Source organism: Sphaeramia orbicularis, chromosome 16 (genome assembly GCF_902148855.1).
Source record: "Sphaeramia orbicularis chromosome 16, fSphaOr1.1, whole genome shotgun sequence".
Taxonomy (NCBI): Eukaryota; Metazoa; Chordata; class Actinopteri; order Kurtiformes; family Apogonidae; genus Sphaeramia; species Sphaeramia orbicularis.
This window is the reverse complement of record NC_043972.1, coordinates 6,174,506-6,198,449: the sequence shown is the minus strand read 5'-3', so window position 1 is coordinate 6,198,449 and position 23,944 is coordinate 6,174,506. Positions and strand designations below refer to the sequence as shown.

At 35.9% G+C, this 23,944-nt stretch overlaps 1 protein-coding gene across 2 annotated transcripts in view; it reads right to left on the bottom strand.

Moving 5' to 3' along the window:
- The window catches only part of ncalda (neurocalcin delta a), a 112,467-nt gene that overhangs the window by 4,692 nt on the left and 83,831 nt on the right, over window positions 1-23,944 (bottom strand). For both annotated transcript variants that reach the window (XM_030157228.1, XM_030157227.1), the window contains 2 exons: window positions 13,800-14,210; window positions 3,090-3,195 (listed from right to left, as the gene is read on the bottom strand). In XM_030157228.1, coding sequence (XP_030013088.1) covers window positions 3,090-3,195; window positions 13,800-14,177 — 484 coding nt within the window. In that variant the 5' untranslated portion in view covers window positions 14,178-14,210. The remainder of the gene's footprint in view (window positions 1-3,089; window positions 3,196-13,799; window positions 14,211-23,944) is intronic.

Here is a 23,944-nt window from a genome sequence, read left to right as displayed (position 1 = left end):
TCCACAGACTGTACATTGTGCTCTGCTGCACCTTCACATTTTAATTGGTTTTCCAGTTAATATAACTTTAACCACATCTCAGAGGAAATACTACACTTTCTCCTCCAGACCTTTAGTTAATTTTTTGATGTAGCATTATTCATTTCCTTTCTGTCCAGTGAAAACATCTCCAACTGTGTTGATTTTTACATAACTGCAATAAACTGAAGGATTATAAATGCTCCTTTATGGGTTGAGAAAATTCACCTCTTAAAATATATCCTTCATTTAACCAGGTAAAAAAACCTCACTGAGATTGCAAATCTCTTTTCAACAGTGACCTGACCAAGAAAAGCAGCATAACACACCGTTTCTAACAAGACAACACATAATCAACGCATAATACAAAAAACTTACAGTCAATAATTACAAAACAATCATTTGTGCAAATTTAAAAACAGTTACATTGACCACGCTCCTTGATTTCACGCTCCTTTAAAATAGCTTCAACCTCAATGAACTCTGTTGGAATACATAGAAAATGTCTCAAAGATAAAAACATGAGCTCATGGAAATGTCTAACAGATACAGTACCACACTCAATAGTTTTCCTTTATTTTTATTATTTTGTACATTGTAGATGAATATTGGAGACATAAAAGCTAGGAAGGGACACCTATAGAATACAATAAAAAGGACATATTTTCTATTCCTTCAGAGTCCATACCTTATGCTTTGGCCCATATCTACATACAATACAATTCCACGAGTTCCTTCATAGTTTTGATGCCTTCAGTATTAACTGAAAACAAACACTTTCAATCAGTAGATGCTTTAGGTTGCTGGTGGTTGTTTAGGTTACTGACAGTTAAAGCAGTAGTAAAAACAGTTAAAACGTGATATTATATTTTGCTTATTTGTACTAAATGAAAGCTGTTGGTTCGTTGTGTTTTTATTAGTTGTAACTATGTCTGTCTTGGTTGGGTCAATCTCACTGAGTATTCATCCGATTAAAGAAATGATAAAAATGAATGAAATGACAATGAAGACACAGTAAAATGAATCAAAATCATCATATTTCACTACAGGACTACTTTACATCTTATTTTTAATATTTACTCACATTTACATTGGAAAGTTTTTTGAATGCAGATTTTTTAATTACTACTTTATCCATTATTACCTTTCTGTATGTAAAGGATTAAAATACTTTGTAAAGGTGTACTTTATATCACCTCCCTCTTCTCTGATTGATTAATTATTCCTCTGATCAAAATGTGACTTGTCATTTTTGTTTTAGAGGCTTCACCATAAATGAAAATCACTGTTTATCCAAATCCAAATGAAAAGAAAAATGCAAAATAAGTTAAGATCGAGCTCATTTCTCACCAACAGGTGGCAGTGTTGAGATGTTTCTTCTGTCAGTCTATAATAGAGACATTCAAGGAAACTGACTGGTGTTCTGTTGTTCTTATACACACATAGGAGTGCAGGCAGTTCTCGTGATTCTCATCAGAGGAACCAAATGTCAGAGAGAACATTTTCTGCAGCCTCGGCTCAGCTCTCACTTCATTCCTCCTCCTCCTCCTCACCCTCACTTATCTCTTATTTCTGTACTTCCCATGTTCAGGATCACATTAATTGCTGTGTAAATGCACACTGTGAGCGTGTGTGTGCATTTGCGTGTGACTGAAGTGTGTGCTGTGTGAGGAAAAGCCCATGTCAGGTGTGAACTCTTTTGTCAGTGAAGAGCTCTGCAAGAGCTTCTGAAATGGAAAACCAAGCCCGTCTGTTTAACAACCAGCCAACCAGGTGGCAGTGACAAGGCGGTCAAAAACATCTGTAATGGAAATAACTGGTGCGCTCTCTCATATCGGACTCTTTTAATGGATGGTTAGATTTACTTAGGTGCATATTTTAGAACCTCTAGATCAGGGGTGTCAAACTCATTTTAGTTCAGGGGCCACATTCAGCCCAATATCATCTACAAACTATCCTTTGAAAAATGGGAATAACATGAACAACCTGAAATTTCTGTAACCCTGAAATATTGCTTGTCTCACCAGGGCTGTGGGTAAGGCGGGTTACAATGGTATTCTTAGTGCTGATGTTTTGCTATCTTCCGTGCTAATAATCACCAAACGGCAGGACAGTTTTAGCCAGCTTTATTGTCAGCAGCTCAGCACAACATACGCTGCTCGCGCTCCACCACGGACATAACTCTTGTGTCACGCCAAAACAGGTCGTACCACAAACAATAGGTAGGAACCAAAATATTAAGAAAGGCAAGAAGAAACATAATAAAAGAATATATAATATAAATTGAGTAAATAATTAATGAAATAATATGTAAATTACAACATAAACAAATGTCAAAATAATAAAGAAAAATTAATGATTTGGAAATAAAATAATGTTCAAATTAAATGTTACATTTCTTTAAAAATAAATACAATATTAACAATATGCCTCAGCTTCTCATTTACACATGTGCATTAAAACTTACAGATCACAGTCGATCTACAAATGCATTTTAGAAACAGCCATAATATTGTCAAAATTACACTTGCTTCATTTAAGACATTTCAAGTTGTAGATAATTGTTATTGACATTCTTTGTGAAAGGATAGCTTGTAAATGTAAAAAAAATTCAATTAATGTGACTTATTTTATACTAAAACAAGGAGACAAATTTGGAGTTGTCATTATTTATAGATTATTCAAAATGGTGCGTATGTGGCTCCTGCTCAATCAATCAATCAAATCAAATATACTTTATTGTGCTTGAGGGGGAATTTGTCTTGGGCAAAGTTTAAAATGTACACACATACATAAAAACAGACAGTGAACCACACTACACCTGCAGCATATTACACTATATTATCACACCTGTCCTGACAATATATAAAATAAATTATGATAAAAACAACTGCGCTAAAACCAAATCAATAATCCGTGCAATAAGATCAATAGAAAAATTAAACAAATTACGATTAAACCAAAACCAGCAGACCTAAAATCTAATCATAATTTGCATAAAATCCATAAAAACAACCTTAACAACAGAATAAAATGACCAACGGTACTAAAATCAAGCATTTATGTCTTACCGTCTCGGTTGGTGTCCATCTGCCTGAAGATCTTCTCTGTCCTCTTCTCAGGTGTCGACTCGTCCTCAGGCATTTTCATCACAGAGGAAACCATCTTGTAGATTGCCTACATGGAGAAAAGAACATTAGAGGTGAATTCAAATAATTTACCTTTACAAACTGAAGGTGCCGTTTCTCTACATCCCAAGTAAATGTTTCTCCATCAAACTAAATTGCTTACAAAGATTTCTGCTTGAGATGTTTTTGTGTGAACCTGTTTCATTCTGCAACATCCATAAAAACTCTGAATTCCACATGAATAAATGCAATAACAGTTGATTTTTATTTCAGTTAAAATGCCACTAATGTACACTCGTGTACTTTTTAGTGTACATGTGAATTTGCCTTAACAGATTTTTTTTGTTTGTTTTCTTCTGCATCATTTTTATTACCTCCGCCAAGGAGGTTATGTTTTTGCCAGGGTTTGTTTGTTTGTTTGTCTGTTTGTTTGTCTGTCCGTTAGTGTGCAACATAACTCAAAAAGTTATGGACAGATTTGGATGAAATTTTCAGGGTTTGTTGGAAATGGGATAAGGAAGAAATTATTAAATTTTGGTGGTGATCGGGGGTGGGGGGGCCCACGGGGGGGGCGCAGACCAGAAAATTTCATCAAAATCTGTCCATAATGTGATGTGATGTTGATAGCTGCAAAAATATGTATAACAAGGAATTGGGGGAAGATGAACGTATCATCAAAGGATCAATGGATAACTACGATCACGGACATATTTCTAATGGAAAAACTAACACACAGATTGAGACTACAAGAACCACAAATGAACAAAAAGTGGAAAAAAATGGACATTATATAAGCAAAATAACTGATAAGACTGTGCTACCCAGACTTATTTATGTTGTTGTGTTTTCTTTTTGTTGTTCTTTTAAAACTAATAAAATACAAGTTACAAAAAAAAATGCACTTTTTTTTTCTTAAGACATTTCAGGTTTTTCACCTTTTTTGTGTACGTTGTAATGCACATGTGTACTGTAAATGATAAACTTGGGCATAATATCATTAAAATTGTACTTATTTTTCTTCAGACATTTCAGGTCGTTCATGTTTTTTTTCATGTTATTCACATTTTTTAACAGGAAATTTTGTAGATGTAAACATTTTGAAAATGAAATTTTATTTTTTCCTTAAAAAAAAGAAAAAAAAATTGAGCTGTCATTATTTACCTACGAATACACAGAACATTTAGTAACAGGCAGAATATTGTTAAAATTGGCACTTTTAAGACATTTCAGGTTGTTTAAATTTATTCAGGTTATTCACAATTTTTGTTAAAGGATGTTTATAAATGTAAAGATTTTCTTGTAAATTTATGGTTTCACACTAAAACAAAGAGCAGTTTTTGAGTTGTCATTATTTATAGGTTATTATGTTATTATTTTACTGGTCCAGCCTGTTTGAGATCGTATTGGTCTGACTATTGCCCCTGAACTAAAATGACTTTGACACCTTTGGTTTAACCTCATCAGTTCGAAGACAGGGTTTTGGAGAGGCACACTGGGGGGAAAAGGGCAGAGGTCAGACATCTGTTGACTTATTTTCACCGACTGCCAGCTGATTTCTGTCTGAGGTGTCATGTAGTAGTGAACATACACTGATCAAACATTCCCAGCTAAAACGGAAACCCACGGCGATGTTATCCACCCCAGCACTGATCTATTCATCTACCCTGCTATTCTTCTCAATGTCAGTAAATTATCAGAATGAACGTGTTTTTTCCAGACAATGAACTTCCCTCTGAGCCCGTCTGCTCAGCTGATAGTGTTTCACATGGACGCCATACAGAGCAGTGATATCAGATATTGACGAGCTGATGTTTTTATCCTCCTCTCTGTGTTCAGATTTTGCCGTTATCCCGAGAAGACGAACTACGCTGGCTGTGATCCATCTCATTCAATTATTCCCCGCAGCAAGAGCAATTATGAGCATCACCAGCATTTACACACTCTCTGCAGGAGAGAGCATTAGCGAGCTGGAGAGGCAGCCTCGCTTCTCTGTCACGGTGGTAAATGGTGGCAAGCGTGAATAGAAAACACGCGGGTCAATGTAGGAGGGATGACGGCGTCCTCTGGGTGAAGCGCTGTCAACAACAAAGCTGGTGTGGAGGACGGTGTGTTTTAAAAACAGGTAGAAATACAACAACAAAAAAAAAAAGAGGTTATGGAGGGTTCAGGAAGTTCACGAGGAAACTTTAAAGCCCCTGAACTAAAATGAGTTTGACACTCCCGTGTTAGATATAAAAAACATAAATATATTCATGTTTTCTCCAATAACAACTACTAAAATGCTTCCCCATAAAAGCAGTAAGACATTACCAAATTTTTGTCTCAAAAAAGAAAAAAAAATAAGTGAAAAAGTTCTGGGTGGTTTTAGACTTCCAGATAAAGTATTGAGTTAAGATGAGAAATTGTATGAATTAATGAGAGAATGTGTTGAAATGTTTGTCTCTGAGCTGAAATACTGTCTGCACTTTGAAATAGAGTCACTTTTCAGGTTCAAAATAGTTTAAGATTCATAATTAAATCACATTAATATATGTAAATTGGTGTAACTATGACAGGGGTGGGCAACCTGTGGCTCCAGGGCCACATATGGCTCTTGGGCCCTTTTCACATGACTCCATTTGGCTTTATCAAAAAACATATGGAAATGAAAAACAGTTACGTTTATTTTTTATTTTTACACATTTTGTCACAACCATAATGTCATTCTGATGTCATGCAATTGTAAAAATGTAGACTACACTCCAAATGAATTAAAAAATAGAAGTAGTAGTATTGCTAATAAACGTAGACTCGTTATTATTTTATGACACTGAAGGTATTCATCTGTTTACTCTACTACAAATACCAGTCCATTTTTGCTGAACAACACAATAATGACAAATGTCACCCTTTTCTTTAGTGTACTTCTATAATTTCTTTTTATTTCTGTAAATGCACAGAAATTTGATTCATTCTCAGCACATTCTGTACATACTAATTCTAAAGAACTTCTTAAACAGTCACCACTTTGAGGTTTAAGGGAATCTTTTGGCTTGAGACACTATATATATATTTTTCTATTTCTGTCCTAAAATGGTTCTTTAGATAGCAAAGGATGCCGGCCTATGACCTATGAAATAAAACTCATGCTAATCAGCACTTTGGTTATTTGTTTTCCAATTTGTCTTGTTTTATGTTTTGCATGTTTTCTCTCCGAACTTTAGATCAGTTTACTCTGTGGTCGATGATGCCCTACAGCAGTGGTTCTCAAACTTTTTACAGTGGAGAACCCCCTAAAATATATTTTTTTAGCCAGTACCCCAATTCTCGCTTCAGCATTATTGACTGAAAAATTAAGACAAAATTTGTTACTGCGCCTAAGGTGTCTGTTTTTATTTTCAAAACTGTGTAAACAAACAACATATATTTACTGTAATATATGTAAGTAAATTTTGTGTGCAAAATATAAACTGAAAAGTGCCCTTTTTCATTGATAAGAAAACCAAATAAATTGATCATTAATTAATAAATGAACCTTTCATCAATCAAAAATAATTACTCAAATAAACTCATCTTGAATAATATAAAATAGAAAAGTTCTTAAAATGTTACCAAAGCCTAAACAAGAGGATTGACAATAAAACAAGGAGTGTCAGTTTTATTATATGAATGTATTTATTGTGTTTTATATTTCAGCATCAATTCTCATGATGACTAATTTCATGTATTTTTCCCCCAAAAATTTCAAGTACCCCCTGGGCTTCTTCCCAGTACCCCTGGGGGTACACATACCCAAATTTGACAAAGACTGCCCTACAGCACATCAGATATTTATACTAGGGATGCAAATTATTGATCCATTAATTATTAGTTGGTTGACCTTATCGACTGATTAATGATTAATTGATAAGCAGCGATTTTCCTGAGAACCTGAATTTCTCTTTTAATAGGGTCTATAAGAATAAAAGCCAAATTCTGTTTATATATATCATGATAAAAACATGTCATACTCCTTAATGATTGATTTATTGTACCATTGGATACAGTACAGGCAATGACATTTATGTAGTAGAACTAAATAAATTCAGCAGAGAAATTCAATAAAATAAATGGATCTGAAGAGGGGTAGTTTAGAAGAAATGGGCATTTTTGACTTTACATCACTACCTGACACAATGGAACGAGATTTCAGTGGAGATGAATCTAAAAAGCACCAAATCAGAAAGTTTAGTGTAGGGAAGAGTATCAAATCACACCGATGTTAAAAACCAGCGTCTAAGTAAAGACCACATCCACCCAAAGTGGTCACCTCAGCATCGGTGTCAGTTTTTCACTTTTGCATTTATCTGCAGAGCTTTCACCTGCCTGAAGATACGCAGCCTTGAAAGAATCCACCACACTGAGCTGCAGATTTAACCCACAGACTTTGAGCCCAGGCTTCATTTTAAGTTTGCAGAAGCCAACGCTACCTGAAAACTTTCCTCTTAAGCCTGTTCTGTCTGTGCAGAGGCGTGGAGGCTTTCAACCGGTGGAGTCAGGAAAGGCGAAAGGAGAGCAGGATAAGACACAGATGAACACAGATGAATACTGTGTGTGTCTAAGACTGGAGAAGACAGAAATGGAGATGGAACTCAGCACTTTCTGCAGATCAGACGGTGATGAACGACACCGTTTTACCCGCAGGGTTCTGAGATTTTCATTAGTTTTTTATTTTTCATAAAAGCATAAAAATCCACGGTGCTGAAAAGTTCAACCATGTGTGACGGTGTCATTTAATGGGGAACTCTAACCTCCTCTAACACCTTATTCAGATGGGATTCGTGTTTGAATTAAGCTCGGTTACAATTTATGGAAATCACCATAAAACAACCATCTTCATTAATAGTTTATAAGATGAGTCTATCATTAAGTTCTATTGCTTTCATGATGAATTTTCTAAAATATTTCAAGTCCAAATGAGTTGAAACTTCACTGGTATGTTGTTCTAACGATAATAGACACGTTGTTTAATTTAATTTAGATTAGATTTCAGGTAAATCTAATTCAAATCACCACATTTCAGAAAATAATTCAGAGACTGAACTTTACACTGTAACATATCAATAATCTTCAACAATCTAACACTCAAATAAATATAGTTTGGTTAAAGATACCAGGTTCATATTCTGTGCATGTATTAGTGCAGACATGCTCTTTCCAGTGATATTCGTTGCTTTTCCATTGACCTTCAAATTGCACGAATATAACTTGCGCATAAATATTTGCCTAATGGAAAAACGCCAATTTTGCCAAAACTTTCATTTTTTGATTAAAAGTTTTTGCGCTGGCAAGAGGTGGTTTTTCGGGTGTAACGCAATTGGTATATCACGCAAAACTGCAACGGAAAGACCTTTTTCCGCAACTAGAGTCACGTGAATAAAAAAAAAAAAAAACGGAAGTTGATGAGGTGTTTTCGTTGTAATGCGTAATCAGATTTATTCTACTGTTGTACTCTATGGTTCGATATGGAAACGTAGAAAAGTGCTTTTTCTTCTCCACAGCGATGAGGAAAGGTACCAGGTTCATCTGTGTTTACATTTAGTTTTGATCTGGACCGAGAGAACAGAACCGCAGAGGGAACGTAAGGACGAACTACACAACCTCTGATTGCATTGATGCTTTTCTGCAGGTATAAAACACGTCTGAATTCCTCCCAACTGCTACAATCACAGGAAATAATGTGCCAAATGATCACAAACAAGCACCATCATTAAATGTGAACTTCTCCCTGCTCCCATCGCCTCATCAACTTCAGCTGATGAAACCTGCAGAACGTGTGACTCACGCCTTCTGTTTTTCGTGTCCTTGGACAAAGAACCTCTTTTAGAAGTGGGCAGAGAGCTGGTGTCATCAGGGTGTAGAGGAAAGTGACGGGAGGCTGACGTCTGAGTCACCGCCGTCTTCAGATATAGAGGTTAATTTAACCTTGAAGCGACGCTGCGTGGGCTCACGGGAAACGTTATGGATTCACATTTCATCGGGTGGACGGCGGCTACATGAGGAATGAATGAGGAGCTGGACTGATTGGCTCGACTCTGAAGAGACTGTAGCCTTGTGTTAGTGATTATAAAACACTCTGTTTTATATCTCTATTCGCAAAGTTCAGCTCATACTTTCCATTCTCTCCTCTCATCAGATACATCACACTGACTTCCTGTCCGTGAAATAACTTGAGGAGAGGAAGAAATGTGCTCAGTGACAGGTTTGAGTGGATTGGGATGCGTTCCTCTGCATGAAGACAGAAGAATGTCTGATCTTATTCTAGACCAGGGATGTCAAAGTCATTTTAGTTCAGGGGTCACAAACAGCCCAGTGTGATCTCAAACAGGCCAGACCAGTGAAATATCATCATCAACCTACAAATAATGACAGCTCCATTTTTTTTTCTCTTTGTTTTAATGCAATTTTTTTTTATTAGATTATAAAAATGTTCATATTTACAAACTATCCTTTAACAATAAAATGTGAATAACCTGAACAATCTGAATATTCTTATTAGGGATGCACCGATACCACTTTTTTCCAGACCGAGTACGAGTACTTACATTTGAGTACTTGCCGATACCGAGTACTGATACGAGTACTTAATAATCCCATTCCAGTTCTTAGTTCCTTTTGTAAATGTGCTTTATTGTCGTTGTCATTAGTCTGATTGGAAAAAAGTGCTGCTACTGACATTTAATGTGTTGGAATGAGCGTTTCTCAATTAATCCACCAGGGGGCACCGCTCTGAATTAACCATACTGGACAAATACCACAAAGCAAAGTAAAGTTTTTTGAGAAGAAGAAGAAAAAGTCAGTAATAACAAACATGGAGACGACAGAGGTAACACTAATGTGATACTAATATTGCAGTGTTTTCACTGGTAAGTTTTAAAAGCTTAGCTTCAGCAGGAAGAGAAAAGAGAAATGAGTGATAAGTTTGGTCTTCACTTCTGTTGGCGGCGGTCCGCACCGCTCCGTACACCTGCTGGTATTCTCATTCTGTTTACGCATCCGTGAGCACCTGGTAAACAGATGGAATGTACGCTGCATCCGTATCTGTCTGTCTTTAACGTTACTTGCAGTCAGTGTTACTTTTATCACCGTCATTTATTTTGGAAAATCTCCACACTCTTCACACTCCACACACATTATTCCACTGCCGCGTACCTGCTGCACTGAACTGTGAATGTCACATGGCCGTAAGTCGTATCGGTGCATTTGTATCAGATGTCTTTTACGAGTACGAGTACACACACTCAGTATCGGAGCCGATGCCGATACTCGTATCGGTATCGGTGCACCCCTAATTCTTATGAACAATATTCTGCCTCAGTTTCTCATTTACACATTTACATTAAAACTCACAGGTCACAGTGGATTTACAAATACACAAAAACATTTAGTAATAGGCGAGAATATTGTCAAAATTGCACTTATTTTTCTTAAGAAATGTTGGGTTGTTCATGGTTGTTCAGGTTATTCACATTTTTATGAAAGGAGAGCTTATAAATATCAACTTTTTCATGATGTAATTTTAGTTTTTTGCACTAAACAAAAAGTCCTGCATTCAGTCTTATACTTAAAAATAAGGGAAAATAAGGGTACACTTTCCTACTGAATAATACTAATTATATGTTGATAATATAAGCCTATATGACAAATGAGGAAAATAAAGTGAATACTTCTACTCACAATTTCATAATCTTAACCGTGAAAAAAAGAACCCATATAAATATTGTGAAAGTACCGCATCGACAAACATTAACATTATGAGTGGTATCCATAAAATCTTAATAACAATATCTATCCCTACCTAGAGGTGAATCTTTCTTACATTAATGAACATCACTCATTCCTCATGTTTGACAGTTTATTGGATGTTTTATTTATATATTTTCTTCTTTTTATTTACTCTTTTATCTATTTATTTATTTATTTATTTTTCCCCTTTTGCACTGAAGAGGGTAAGCGCTACCCAGTTTCTCTATTCTATTCTATTCTATTCTATTCTATTCTATTCTATTCTATTCCACAGAGCTCAGTATGTAAAGTTCACTACAGTACTTTATTTAATATTTTATAGTATTTTACTTCAGGATTGACATTTCATTTACACTTCTACTCCTCTTTCCTCCTTTTTAATCCTCTTCATTACTTCAGTTTTTCATCCTCCTCTCATCCATAAACCATGCATCTCTAAATATACTGTATTAGAATGCTGAGAAAATTCTCCCCCTATTTAAGCCAAATAAACTTTCTTGAGAACAGATCAGTGATGCTACAAACATATGCTGTCGTAATGTAAGGAAATCGCAAACAAAGTAGTGCACCTTTAAAAATCTACAGCCGTAAAATGCACCTAAAACATCATCTCTAATAGTAAAACACTGACAGGGACTTCTATGTACTTAAGGTATTAAATGCAGAACGTGTAGTATTCAGCACGTCTTCCATCAGCCTTAAAACACAGTAAACACCACAGGCCAGTATCTGAAACGCAGACTAAACAGTGTTCAGTCGGTGGTTTTACACACTGATGGGCTCACATTTAGCTCCTGTAAAATGTGCAGAGCAGATGGAAAGTCTATCCTTTTCCTTTCCAGATAAGACTAAAACCCACTTTTAAGAAGAGGTAAAAGCTAATCAGCGCCTCGCATTTTCCAAAAATAGCTCTCGAGGCAGGAGGAGAAATGGCTCCAATTAATCTAAATGTGTCTTTTTACTACAGTGATGTGTCAGTGTAATTATAAATGACATGAGGTCCTTAAGTTCTTACCTTTCAGAAGCTATGTGTTAGATGGGGGTAACAAAACCCTACCACTGTTCATCCTCATCTCATGGACAGTGTGTTGTGGATACAGCGATGGCACATGTTTAACATTAACAGCACTGGTTCATTAAACAGTGAGTGTGTGTATGTAAATGTGTCATCTCACATTCAGAATCGCTGCATCATGATGGTGATTAGAGCTGTGATAATAACATAGACCAGGGGTGTCAAACACGTGGTCTGCAGGCCAAAAGTGGTCCGCAAAAAAAGAGGGTTCAATCCGGCTTGTGTGGACCTAAGTCTTGTGATAATAATAGTCGACATCTCGATAATTTGGTGGTATCTGCAACATTTTGTTTCCTTTGTGCATAAATCAATCAATTTTCTGATCGAGAATGATAGACGCTGCAATGGACCCATAAGTTTAAAGGTAGAAATTCAGAGGTTCATGTCACGATATAGCATGGATATTTATGACAGAGCAAACTAAAATCCTCCAGAAACAAAACTATTGTTTATTACTTGCAACTGCATCTTACATTAGTTCATGTTTGTTCAGCTTTTAGTTAAATTTAATGCATTTGAAACTGTGACTTTCACTCTAATTGGAATTTGCAGCATTATTTTTACTGCTAGTTTTAATTAAAGCTGCAGGTTGATATTTTTTTTTTTTTTTGTATTATTGAAGAAAAATTTCTCAAATAGTTTTCACATATTATATTTTACATGATTGTAGAGGAAATTAGAATTCTCCCAACTTCAGGCTGTAGAAAACCTAATAGTGTAATTAAAAATAGCTGATCAGATTTATTCTACTGTTGTACTCTGTGGCTCAATATGGAAATGCAGTAAAGTGCATTTTCTTTTCCACAGCAATGAGGAACAGTATTAGGTTACTCTGTCTTTACATTTAGTCTTGATTTGGACTAGGAGAACATAGCCACAGAAGGAAGGTAAGGACTAACGACACAAACTCTGATTGCATTGATGCTTTTCCATCTACGCTGCAGGTATAAAACATGTCTGAGTTCCTCACAACTGCCATAATCTGCCACAAAGGGTTCAATCCAGCCCATGGGGACATAAGTCCTCTAATAATATTAGTCGACATCTCTGTAATTTGGTGGAATCTGCAACATTCTGTTTCCTTTGTGCATAATTCAATCTAGTTTGTGATCGAGAACGATAGATGCTGCAATGGACATATAAATGAATGTTTAAAAGTGGAAATTCAGGAGGTTCATGTCACGATATAGCATGGATATTTATGAAAGAGAAAACTAAAATCCTTCAGAAAAGCAACATCTGATGAAGTGATAAAGTTTTCAGCAGCCATCTGTTAGTGGTAAACCATTCCTTAACATCAAAACTGAGGAATAATGTCCAAATTCAGGTAAAAAATAAACTTTGCTTATCCAGGTTAGAAAAACTGCATGAAAAACTGTTGGCTGTGCTGCTCTGTCCTGTTCAGCCAACAACTGAACATTTTAGGCAATCAGCTCGAAGTCTGGACATATTTTCAGTATGGACTACAACTGCTGACAAACAATTATGGCGTATTCGGAGAAATGTCGTGTCGCAAATGTCATGACGTAACTAGTTATAAAACGTAACAAATTAAGAAGAAATTAAAACAGGTTGTAGAAATCTACTCGATTTTTGCCAAAATGAATATAAAGATAGCTTTGCAGCACCTGGAGGGTTTAAATTCAACCTTTTTGAACTATTAGGGTCCAAATATACAAATAAATGCACCAAAGACTAATAAAATTGGGTTTAGCAAAATATGACCCCTTCAAGGCTTTTTAAGACCCCGCGGGAACCCTGATTTGAGGTTCACATGATGTGATGGGAACCCTCCTCCTGCTGCTGACACTCACCTGTACGATCTCCAGCATCTCAGCTTTACTGATGTACCCGTTCCCGTCCAGGTCGTACATGCTGAAGGCCCATTTCAGCTTCTGCTCCAGCTTTCCACGTGACGTCACGCTCAGCGCGATGATAAACTCCCTGAAGTCTATTGTCCCGTCGCCGTTAGCGTCAAACGTGCGGAAGACGTGCTCGGCGAATTTTGACGCGTCGCCGTAAGGGAAGAAGTTACCGTAGATCTTCTTGAACTCCTCCATGGACAGATTCCCGCTGGGGCAGTCCCTCAGGAAGCCCTTGTACCACTCCTGGATCTCGTGCTCGGTGAAGTCGGTGCTTTCCAGCAGGTCCTGCATCACCTCAGGACGGAGCTTGCTGTTCTGCTTCCCCATGTCGGTGGGATCCTTCAATCAGTCGGCTCAGAGCTGGAGAGAAGACAGACAATCAGACGTTACAGGAGGATAGAGACATTTAATCCCAGATGTAAGGAAGAACAGAACGGAGAGGCATTTTATTCCACATGTGAGAACATTTATGGACCGTAAGAAACACAAAGGATCTTTTGTCACCACTGGAATTAGACATGGAGAAAAGAAAAAACCCAAATATTTCCCGCCTTTGTATTTGCAGTACAGTACAGAAGTCTTATTCTACCGTTATCATTGTTGTTTTCGAAGGATTGAAATAAACATACATATTTATTTCTTGTTCTCTTTTCTAATTGGTTTAACCTCACTTTCTACCTGTCAAATATATGTAATTAATAATGTATATCAGCATTAATAACCCAGATAGAAAGAATAGAAATGACCTTATCAATTATTACAGAAGCTATATATAACTATTTCTATATTAAACTAAAATGTTAATTTTTGCTTAATAAATAAATTAATGCAATAAATCATGTGTAGCTGTAACACTTGCCAACCTCAGCTGAAGAAGATTCAGTCCTGTGTAAAAGTCTAATTCACCTTTATCTTTGTTGTTTTTACAGGGTTGAAATGAGCATACATATTATTTCTCATTGTCTTTTCTTGAGATGCAACAAGAAAAAAGAGACACAAAAACCCAGACTAAATGTGTTGTAAAAGTTAACGTCACTATTAAGTTTGACCTCTGACCCCGTGGCAAGAAGCAGCACAAACAATTAGAAACATCTGACGTGTGTTGAATGAAACCTGGTATAAAACAGAAAAATTAATGCCATAAAAAACCTCATATTGTCTGAACAAAAAGGCTAAAGACATATTAAGTGTAAAGGGAGGTCACACTAAATACGACCACTTTAGTTTGTAGAAGCTGTTTTTAACCTGACACTTTTGTTTTTCCTGCTGTACATACTTCACAAATACAGACTGGATCATAATACAGAGACTGATAAATGTATTGTCTTTTCCACCAAACCTAATGTACTTTACATTTACATGTCTCTTCCTTTGTCTTTGCCATCTGTTCAGTCATAGTCAAGACAGTTGTTGTTACATAATCAGTGTCCCATGATGCACTTGGGTCGGATAAGACTTTTATTTGTCTATCACAGTACCTCAGACTTGTTTTTAGCTGTTGTATTTATGCACTACTTACTACTTGTTTGTTTGTTCTTCCTACTTTTTCTGTTTGTTTTACCCAGTGATGTGTCCTCTTTTATTTTTTTTACTTGCAATATTTTTGTTGACATATAATCAACATTTTTCTTGAGTGGGTAGAGTCAAGTCTTAAGGCCAAGCAAAAACACTCATTTATTAAAATAAAGGCTGAAGGACAGTAATTATGAATAAAAATATGTGTAATAAAGTGTTCTGAATAGCGTAGTGCAGCTTCAGGTTAAGAACATGATGCAAATGTAATATAAATGTTTAAATGTCGACAAAATGTCAAATGGCAGGTCTAATTCTGCGTGTCTGCACTTTAATGTATTGCTTTTAACCAGAGTGACTTTATTCAAGCATTCCAGGTAAATTGTAGGTTAAGTATAAAGTTTTGTGTGTAGTTGCAGAGCTTTTATGTAGGAATATTGTTATTAAAGTGAGTTGGATTAAATTTAATTTGACCAAAAAGTAAGAGTAGGTGTCAAGTGTAAAAGCAGCATCAGCATCAGTAGAAGATTAAGTTTTATAACAACAGTAATGCCAAGAACAAATATATTTTATATTTTTAAATATATTAGATACATTTTTAGAGACACAGATGGTCAATTATTGAACAAAACAACAAATAAATGACTTGCTGGTTATGTTCATAAAGGATTCTCAGATGGAGATGAGGATTTCATCTTACAAGGAAATAAAAACATCATCATTGCGTCACTCTGAACACTGTGAAATGTGGAATAACTTAATTATATTACACTAATACTACTTAAATATTTAAGTATTAATATAATGCGCTTTACAAAGATGTAAAAAGTACTTGTTTGGAGAAGTACAGGACAATGTATTGAGGTGAGACATGTCAATGATGCTGTTTTGTTTGATTTTTTTGCCTGCTGCATTTTGATAATTTAAGTTGTAATACGTAATATTTGTGGAGTTAGTGATTTTAATCCTGTCAGAACTGGCCAAGTATAAGATAAACAATGGTGTTCAGGATTTATTTAGGATTAGGAAAAAAATGCTTAGACATCATAAATTTGTACTTCTTCCTTTAAATATGCAGTGTTATGCAGATGGACATTTATTTAATAATATTTTGATAATTTGTTGATGACTATAAACTAAACTAAAGTAAAACTAAACTAAAAGCAATTATATGATGGGTGACTGAAATGATAAATATTTACTGCAATGAATATTAAGTGATGTTAACACTTTTTAACATGAAAATGAACATGAAAATATAGACTACAACAAACATAAAAATGAACATAAAAGAAGCAAAATAACCGCAGTAAAAATCTGACTAAAATAATCAAAGAAAACAGGAAAACAACAAAGTGCATTTTGCTTTTCCTGGATACAATATTAACTGTTCATTCCTCTTTTCCATCATTTTCTCTGACACTTCACCATTTTCTGTTTTCTATTTAGATCTAGCCACAAAATTTTAACTGTAAAGAAAAAAACAGGAGATGCAATAGATAGTTTTATGAATGCATGTGAGGTAAATGTCCATTAATATACACAATTAAACACCGAAATTAAACTAGACAGATAGAGGTTACCCTAAGTTATAAGGAAATAAACACTAGCCTTAGTATGCGTCTTTAATACATCTTCTTCCTCTTATAATAAACCCAGCTGCTTTGTACTGAAGTGACTTTACTGAGAAAAGATCCAAACACGTAATCAGCTTTGCATTTATCAGCACGAAAATCACCCCCTTTTAACAAACTTTCCATGGAAAACAGCGGTGTGTACTCAGAGCACACACAGTGCCATATGCTGGACATGGGTTTAATTAGTCTATAAAAGTCCCTACACACATTATAAACTCAGACTTAGGAAAAGGTGAAGCTGTCAAGTAATATTAAAGCAGACCCACTCAACAAACATCATTGAAATTCATAAAAAGTCATGGAACGTCGTGTATATTCTGATCCTGGAGCGTCTTTATGAACAGGATGCAGCTTTAAAAATCTGCCTCGCGGTGTTTGCAGTTGGTTTAAACGTTCATGTAAAGTCTGAAATATACATTTTACGTACATCCGCAACGATAGTATTTTATCATCTGTATGCAATTGAGCCTGAATAGTGACGTCTAAAGTTCTGATAATAAAATCGAGTGTTTCCTGAATGGGAGATGACCTTAAGGTAGTAAAAATTCTCAAAAACAGCTATCACATGCACTGTTACGCACAATTAAAAGCTTTATTCTATTAAACAGAGGAAAAAAAGACATAGAAAGCAGGCAAATGGGCATAAAAAAAAGACACAAACATGGTAAAAACCAGACAAGTAGAGCAGAGTCTGACTTGTATCTGCTTCTGTGACACAAACAGGAAGTGGCGAGTCCTGGTCTCAGTCAGATTGGACTCTGTTCATGTTTCCATAGGAGCTGGTGTCTGAGTGGGGTTTATCTTGTTTGGTTTGCATTTGGACTATATGCACATGTCAACCCTCTACATTGCCTTGTCGGCCCTAATGTGGCCTTCTACTTAAAAAACACACCAGGAAATGAGTCATTTGTGTATCCAAAACCACACAGAAACTGTCCTTGGATACTACAGCACTAGAGGAAACTCGACTGAACAATTTCTCTCACATTTGTGTGAGAACATCGATTGAAACGTCTGTAAGATGAAGAGCGAGAGAGAGAAATGCGCTGTTGATAAACGAACACTTGCCTGCTCTGTGTTAATTTTTTAATTCTATAAGAGTTGTGGTTTGCTGATGCGTGTGTGTTTACGACCACTCGTCTCTGCTTCAAAGAGAACATGATGATAGAGAAACTTGCCTCTGTATCAGATCACAGAATGTTTGATATCAATGTGTTTGTGTCTGTCCAGTCAGCTTCAGTTTTTGACAAATACTATTAAAAAATACCTCATATGAAGATAGACTACGGACATCCTCATTAGATGGGTTACTAGAGCTGGAAATATGAAGACTGTGCAGTAAGAATTAGAACATTTTCAGCAGTTACATTGCAATTTTACTGTCACCGTTTTATCTTGATAAAATCTGAATTTCCATCTCAAGGAGTGGTTTTATTACAGGCACAACTGAACATATGGTCTTTGTTCTGACCCAAAAAAAAATAGGTTTGGTCAAGATCCAACTGAGCTATGACTCATTCATTCAGACGTTTAGAAGAGTTCTCACTTTTGGACCAATTGTGGGAAGTTACATGAAGCTGCTACGGACAAAAAACAACAGATAAAATTAATTAAAAATGAACTGAATTAACAACATGCTGATGTCTGACACAAACTCATCTATAAAGCTATAAAAAGCCGAAGTCTCAATCCTTCCTGTTGTGTCCTATGGGATCTTATTTTGGGAAAAAAAACTGCACTACAGTGGTGGTGTTTGTCAGATTAAAAGATAATTTTACAAGTCTAAGAATTTGCAGTTTGTTTTAAAACAAATGTAAAAATATGTAAATAGACAACAAACCCAAAAACTGCGCAACGGACCACATCCTCATAACAGTTTCAACATCTGCTCAGAGTCTGCAGAAGTGTCTGCAGCTTCAACATGACCAGACTGGATGCATTTTTACCTCTTTAATACTTTAAATACTTAAATTTAAATACTTTACATTACATATGTCAAGGTAATGTTTTGGTGTTGGTGAATCACATGTGAGATGCATCCACTGAGCTGTTTAGCTCAAAAATAAATGTTGTATTATTATCTTTATGAGACTGAAACTTTCTTGTCTTTTCTAGTAAAATTACATATCAAGTAAGATAAAGATCAGATGTGCACAATTCAACACATCATTTGTCTTTCGCCTTTGAGAAAGGATAAAGAGACACGCAACGCAGACCATGCAGATAATGACATCAGGACTTAGTTTGCTCTAAAAATGCAGAAAACCAAGTGGACCAGATACACACAATGGAGTTAAAACATGAAGACTGGCTCAAAATGGTGAGAGGAAAATGTAGGCTGTTAATAAATAAATAAATAAAATAATTCACAGTCTACTAATGTGCATCAATAAAACTTCTGACCTGTTAGTGTTAGGTGTTGTTTTAATTGTTATCCCGCCGCCTGAAGGGCAGGCAAGGGGTATAGTTTTTGGTTCGGTTTATTTGTTTGTTAACACTCTAGCAGCAAAACTATTGGTTGAATTCATACCAGATTTGGTTTGTAGATTGCCAGTGATGCAGCATAGAGCTCCCAACATTTTGGGAACAGTAGGTCAAAGTTAAATTTTTTTATGAATTTTTAAAATCTTTCTTTTTTTCCACTGACTTATAATGGGCAAAATTTCCAATGTCTGTAGCAGCAAAATTATTGGTTGAATTCAAACCAGATTGGGTTTATAGATTGCCAGTAGGGATGTAACGATATGAAAATTTCATATCACGGTTATTGTGACCAAAATGATCACTGTTATCATTATTATTGCGGTATTGTTGAAACTGGGCTCAAAATGTTCAAAAAGTACTGATACACACACTGAAATAATTTAACCAAGTTGTATTCAAAAAAATAATAATAAAATAAAATAATTGGCACAATATCCCTTCTGTTGGCAGAAACATTCAAATACAAACCCTTAGTGGTCTGAGCCTATTTTGTCTGTTTTTCAGTCCTTTCGATTTTGCCTTTATATACTATATAAACAAATGTTTTCTATACATGTTTGGTATCTCCTTTTTCAGCACAACTTCATTTCTATCATCTGTCTATTATTTTTTCACTTTAACCTACTATATCAACACAAAAGGACAAAAAACACAAAAAATATATAAAATCCGATTAGAAAAATGTCTATAATTTATTGCATAAATAACACAAAGATGCTCAACGAACCTTTTCAAAGACTTTAAAAGTGAATATTGGTTCCAAATATTAGGAATATATAATTAAAATTGTAATAAATTAAAACTATACTCAGATATTTGACATAAAAGCAGATCTTTGCATAGGGGTTTTCTATGGAAAAGTGCGGTAATCAAACACAGTTATCATGATAATTACAATTTAAACGGTAATACTAACCGTCTGCAATTTTACCGCGGTTTATCGTTATACTGGTAATCGTTACATCCCTAATTGCCAGTGACCCAAAATACCCATACCCATTACATTTTGGGAAAAGTTGGTCACAGTTTAAATTTCACATGGCTATAAAAACATCAATTCTGTTTCAATTTACTCCAAACTTGGCACATATATAGAGACAATTGATATGCTGACATCATCACACGTATAGACATGATGACATCAGCTGGATCGATGCCAAAATAAGCTACAACACATGTGAGGGGCGGGGTTTGTTGTGCCTGGAACCAGTTGTTTAGAACCGTTTCCAGACTGTGTGGATTGAAAGGCATAAGAAGTTTAATTCACCTTTACCTCTACCTGTTTACATTCAGAAAGCCTCCTGTACTCACAGTTTAACCTAGTTTCACACCTGAGCAGAAACACCACAGTGAGCAAGAATATCTGACACCTGATAACTTATCAGTCGTGAATTACACAGTATGCTCTCACAGCGAGCTCTGTGCAAAATCTGTGGTTTTAGAAGCTTTGTTCCTCACTTAACAATGAAAAACAATCTTTCACGTGACGTCTGTAAAGGCACGTTATGTGGGAGATCTGTCTGTATGTTTGTCACTGAATTTTGTTTGCACGGAAAGAAACTGCCTCACTTTTATCCAGTGCACGACATCTTACTAAAAATGTGCAAAGTGTAGATAAGACAGACGTAACATTTACCAAGCAAATAAATCAATAAAAATACGATAACCAGAGTGGAAAACTGAGTATCTCAGACCGATTGCAAGATAATATCAATACTATACTTTACAAGGTGAGAGCCAGGGTGTTGGCTGAAGTAAACACAGCACGAAGCAATGTCAAACATGGCTGGTTTAGAAGAACAAGTAATTAAGTTTCACTTCCTGTAATATTTAAATTTAATCCATAAAGACCCAAGCATCCACTGGTGACCAAAGGATCTAAACTGTTTAATACCTGTTGCTCCACTAATCCTATCAATACATGTCAATAATTGGTGCAAACTGCAGTCTGTCATCTTTTCATGGTCATCAGATATGACCCATTTGGATGTTCAGAGGCTCTGTAGTTACCATGGAAACAGTGTCATCTTCTGCAACATTGATTCACCTGTAAAACCCAAGGAGCTGGATCAATGACAGTGGATGGACACACTTGGTTTTACATTCAGTTATTGACATCTTTGCTGGAAACAAAAATCCCTTTTTCTTCAAATTTCTCTGTTTTGTCATAATAACCTTTGAATTTACTCCTTTTATGAGCATCTAGAGGAAAATAAACATAGGAAAATACATGATTTACAGTGAAAAATGCAAAATACAGAGGATAATATTATAATAAATAGTGATAAATCACTGCAGAAAGGTTAAATAGAGAGAAAAGTTAATTCAGGAACTACCACAAAATTAGCACTGGGTCTTTATGGGTTAATTTCACCGCGCAATTGCTTGATCACACCCACAAATATCACATTATATATCATTTCCTCCTACAATTCAGCCGTAAAATGAGCCACTTGTGTAAACTTTTGACCCGTGAGAACATGATCAAACTGAAATTACGTGCAAGCAAACACAACCTCAACCTAACAAAAAAAGAAGAAAATGCCACAGACGTGCAGGTGACTCTGTGCTCCATTTATCCACCTCAGGGCTGTAATGTTTGTTTGTGTGGCTGAGAAAACTTAAAAAAAAAATCCTTGACTTTATGGCATTTATTGTCTTTATAGTGCACTTGAGTCTGTCACCGAGCTCTGCTAATAGACTCCGCAGCCGTGACCTCGTCCACCAGCCATTATTATTGACCCGCTGTCACCTGTTGAGACATACTGTACATATATAAACGCCTCCGAACCCCACACAGAGCCACAGCCATGAAAACACGCTGCCATTTCTGATGACATGCTCAGCCAAGCGAGGCTGCTGCCGGCTGCCCACTGGTGAGACGACAGAGATTATATCAGCTGCTTTAATGTGTGTCTAAGACCTGCTTTTTAAATGGTTTATGCTATTTTTACGGTCGCACAATCAAGGTATAAATACATCATCAGACGTAGGGGTAAGTAAGTGTCGTATACGTGAGATTGACAGTGCTGATAATAAAGTGAGTGGGCAGAAGTGAGTGACAGAGGACGCCACTGTGCCTCTAAGGGCTGCTTTGGGGGTGGTATATACGCAAATAATTACAAAACTTCAAACTTAAAAAAAGACATATCACTCTCTCCAACTACTGACTCAAGGGCCAGTTATAGTTTATCCACAAATAGCAGATTTCTGGAGGCTATGAAGTATGTCAGCTACTGGATTTATTATTCCCATCTAACTGCAACTACATCTTACCCATCAAATGTTTGTCTGGACGACAGCGCTGAGATCAGTACAGGTCACGTCATGTCAAGTTCTGGAATAGATTAGACATGACTGTGCATGAGAATTAAATTTGGGTTTCTTATTACCCCGCCCCCCGAAGGGGAAGGAAATGAGTATTGTCTTTGGTTTGGTTGGTTTGTTAACACTAGCAGCAAAACTACTGGTCGAATTCATACCAAATTTGGTTTACAGATTGCCAGTGACCCAGAATAGATCTCATTACATTTTGGCAAAACTAGGTCAAAGTTACAATTTTTTATTAATTTTTAAATTCTTTTTTCCCCCCATTTACTTATAATGGGCGAAATTTCAGATGTGTGTAGCAGCAAAAGTGTTGGGTGTATTCATACCAAATTTGGTTTATAGATTGCCAGTGACCCAGAATAAATGCCATTATATTTTGAGAAAAGTAGGTCTAAGTTTAAATTTTCTATAAATTTTTTAATTCTTTTTTTTTCTTCCCATTTACTTACAATGGGCAAAATTTCACATGTCTGTAGCCACAAAACTGTTGGTTGAATTCATACCAAATGGACGTAATAGATTTTCAGTGTCCCAAAATAGATGTCATTACATTTTGGGAAATTTTTTTATGAATTTTTAAAATCTTTTTTCTTCTCCCATTTACTTATAATGAGCGAAATTTCAAATGTCTAAAAAATATCAATTTTGCTTCAATTTACTCCAAACTTGGCACATATATAGAGGCAATTCATATTGCTGACATCATCACACGTGTAGACATGATGACATCAGCTGGATCGATGCCAAAATAAGCTACAACAAATGCGAGGGGCGGGGTTTGTTGTGCCTGGAACCACTTGTTTAGAACTATTTCCAGGCTGTGTGGATTGAAAGGCATAAGAAGCTTAATTCACCTTTACCTCTACCTGTTCACATTCAGAAAGCCTCCTGTACTCACAGTTTAACCTAGTTTCACACCTGAGCAGAAACACCACAGTGAGCAAGAATATCTGACACCTGATAACTTATCACCTCACGCTTAGACATGATAACATCAGCTGGATCGATGCCAAAATAGACTACAATACGTGCGAGGGGCAGGGTTTGTTGTGCCTGGCACCACTTGTTTTATTTTTTGGAAAGTTATCGGAGGCTCACTTTCCAAAAACATCACTGAACTTTTCTTATTGT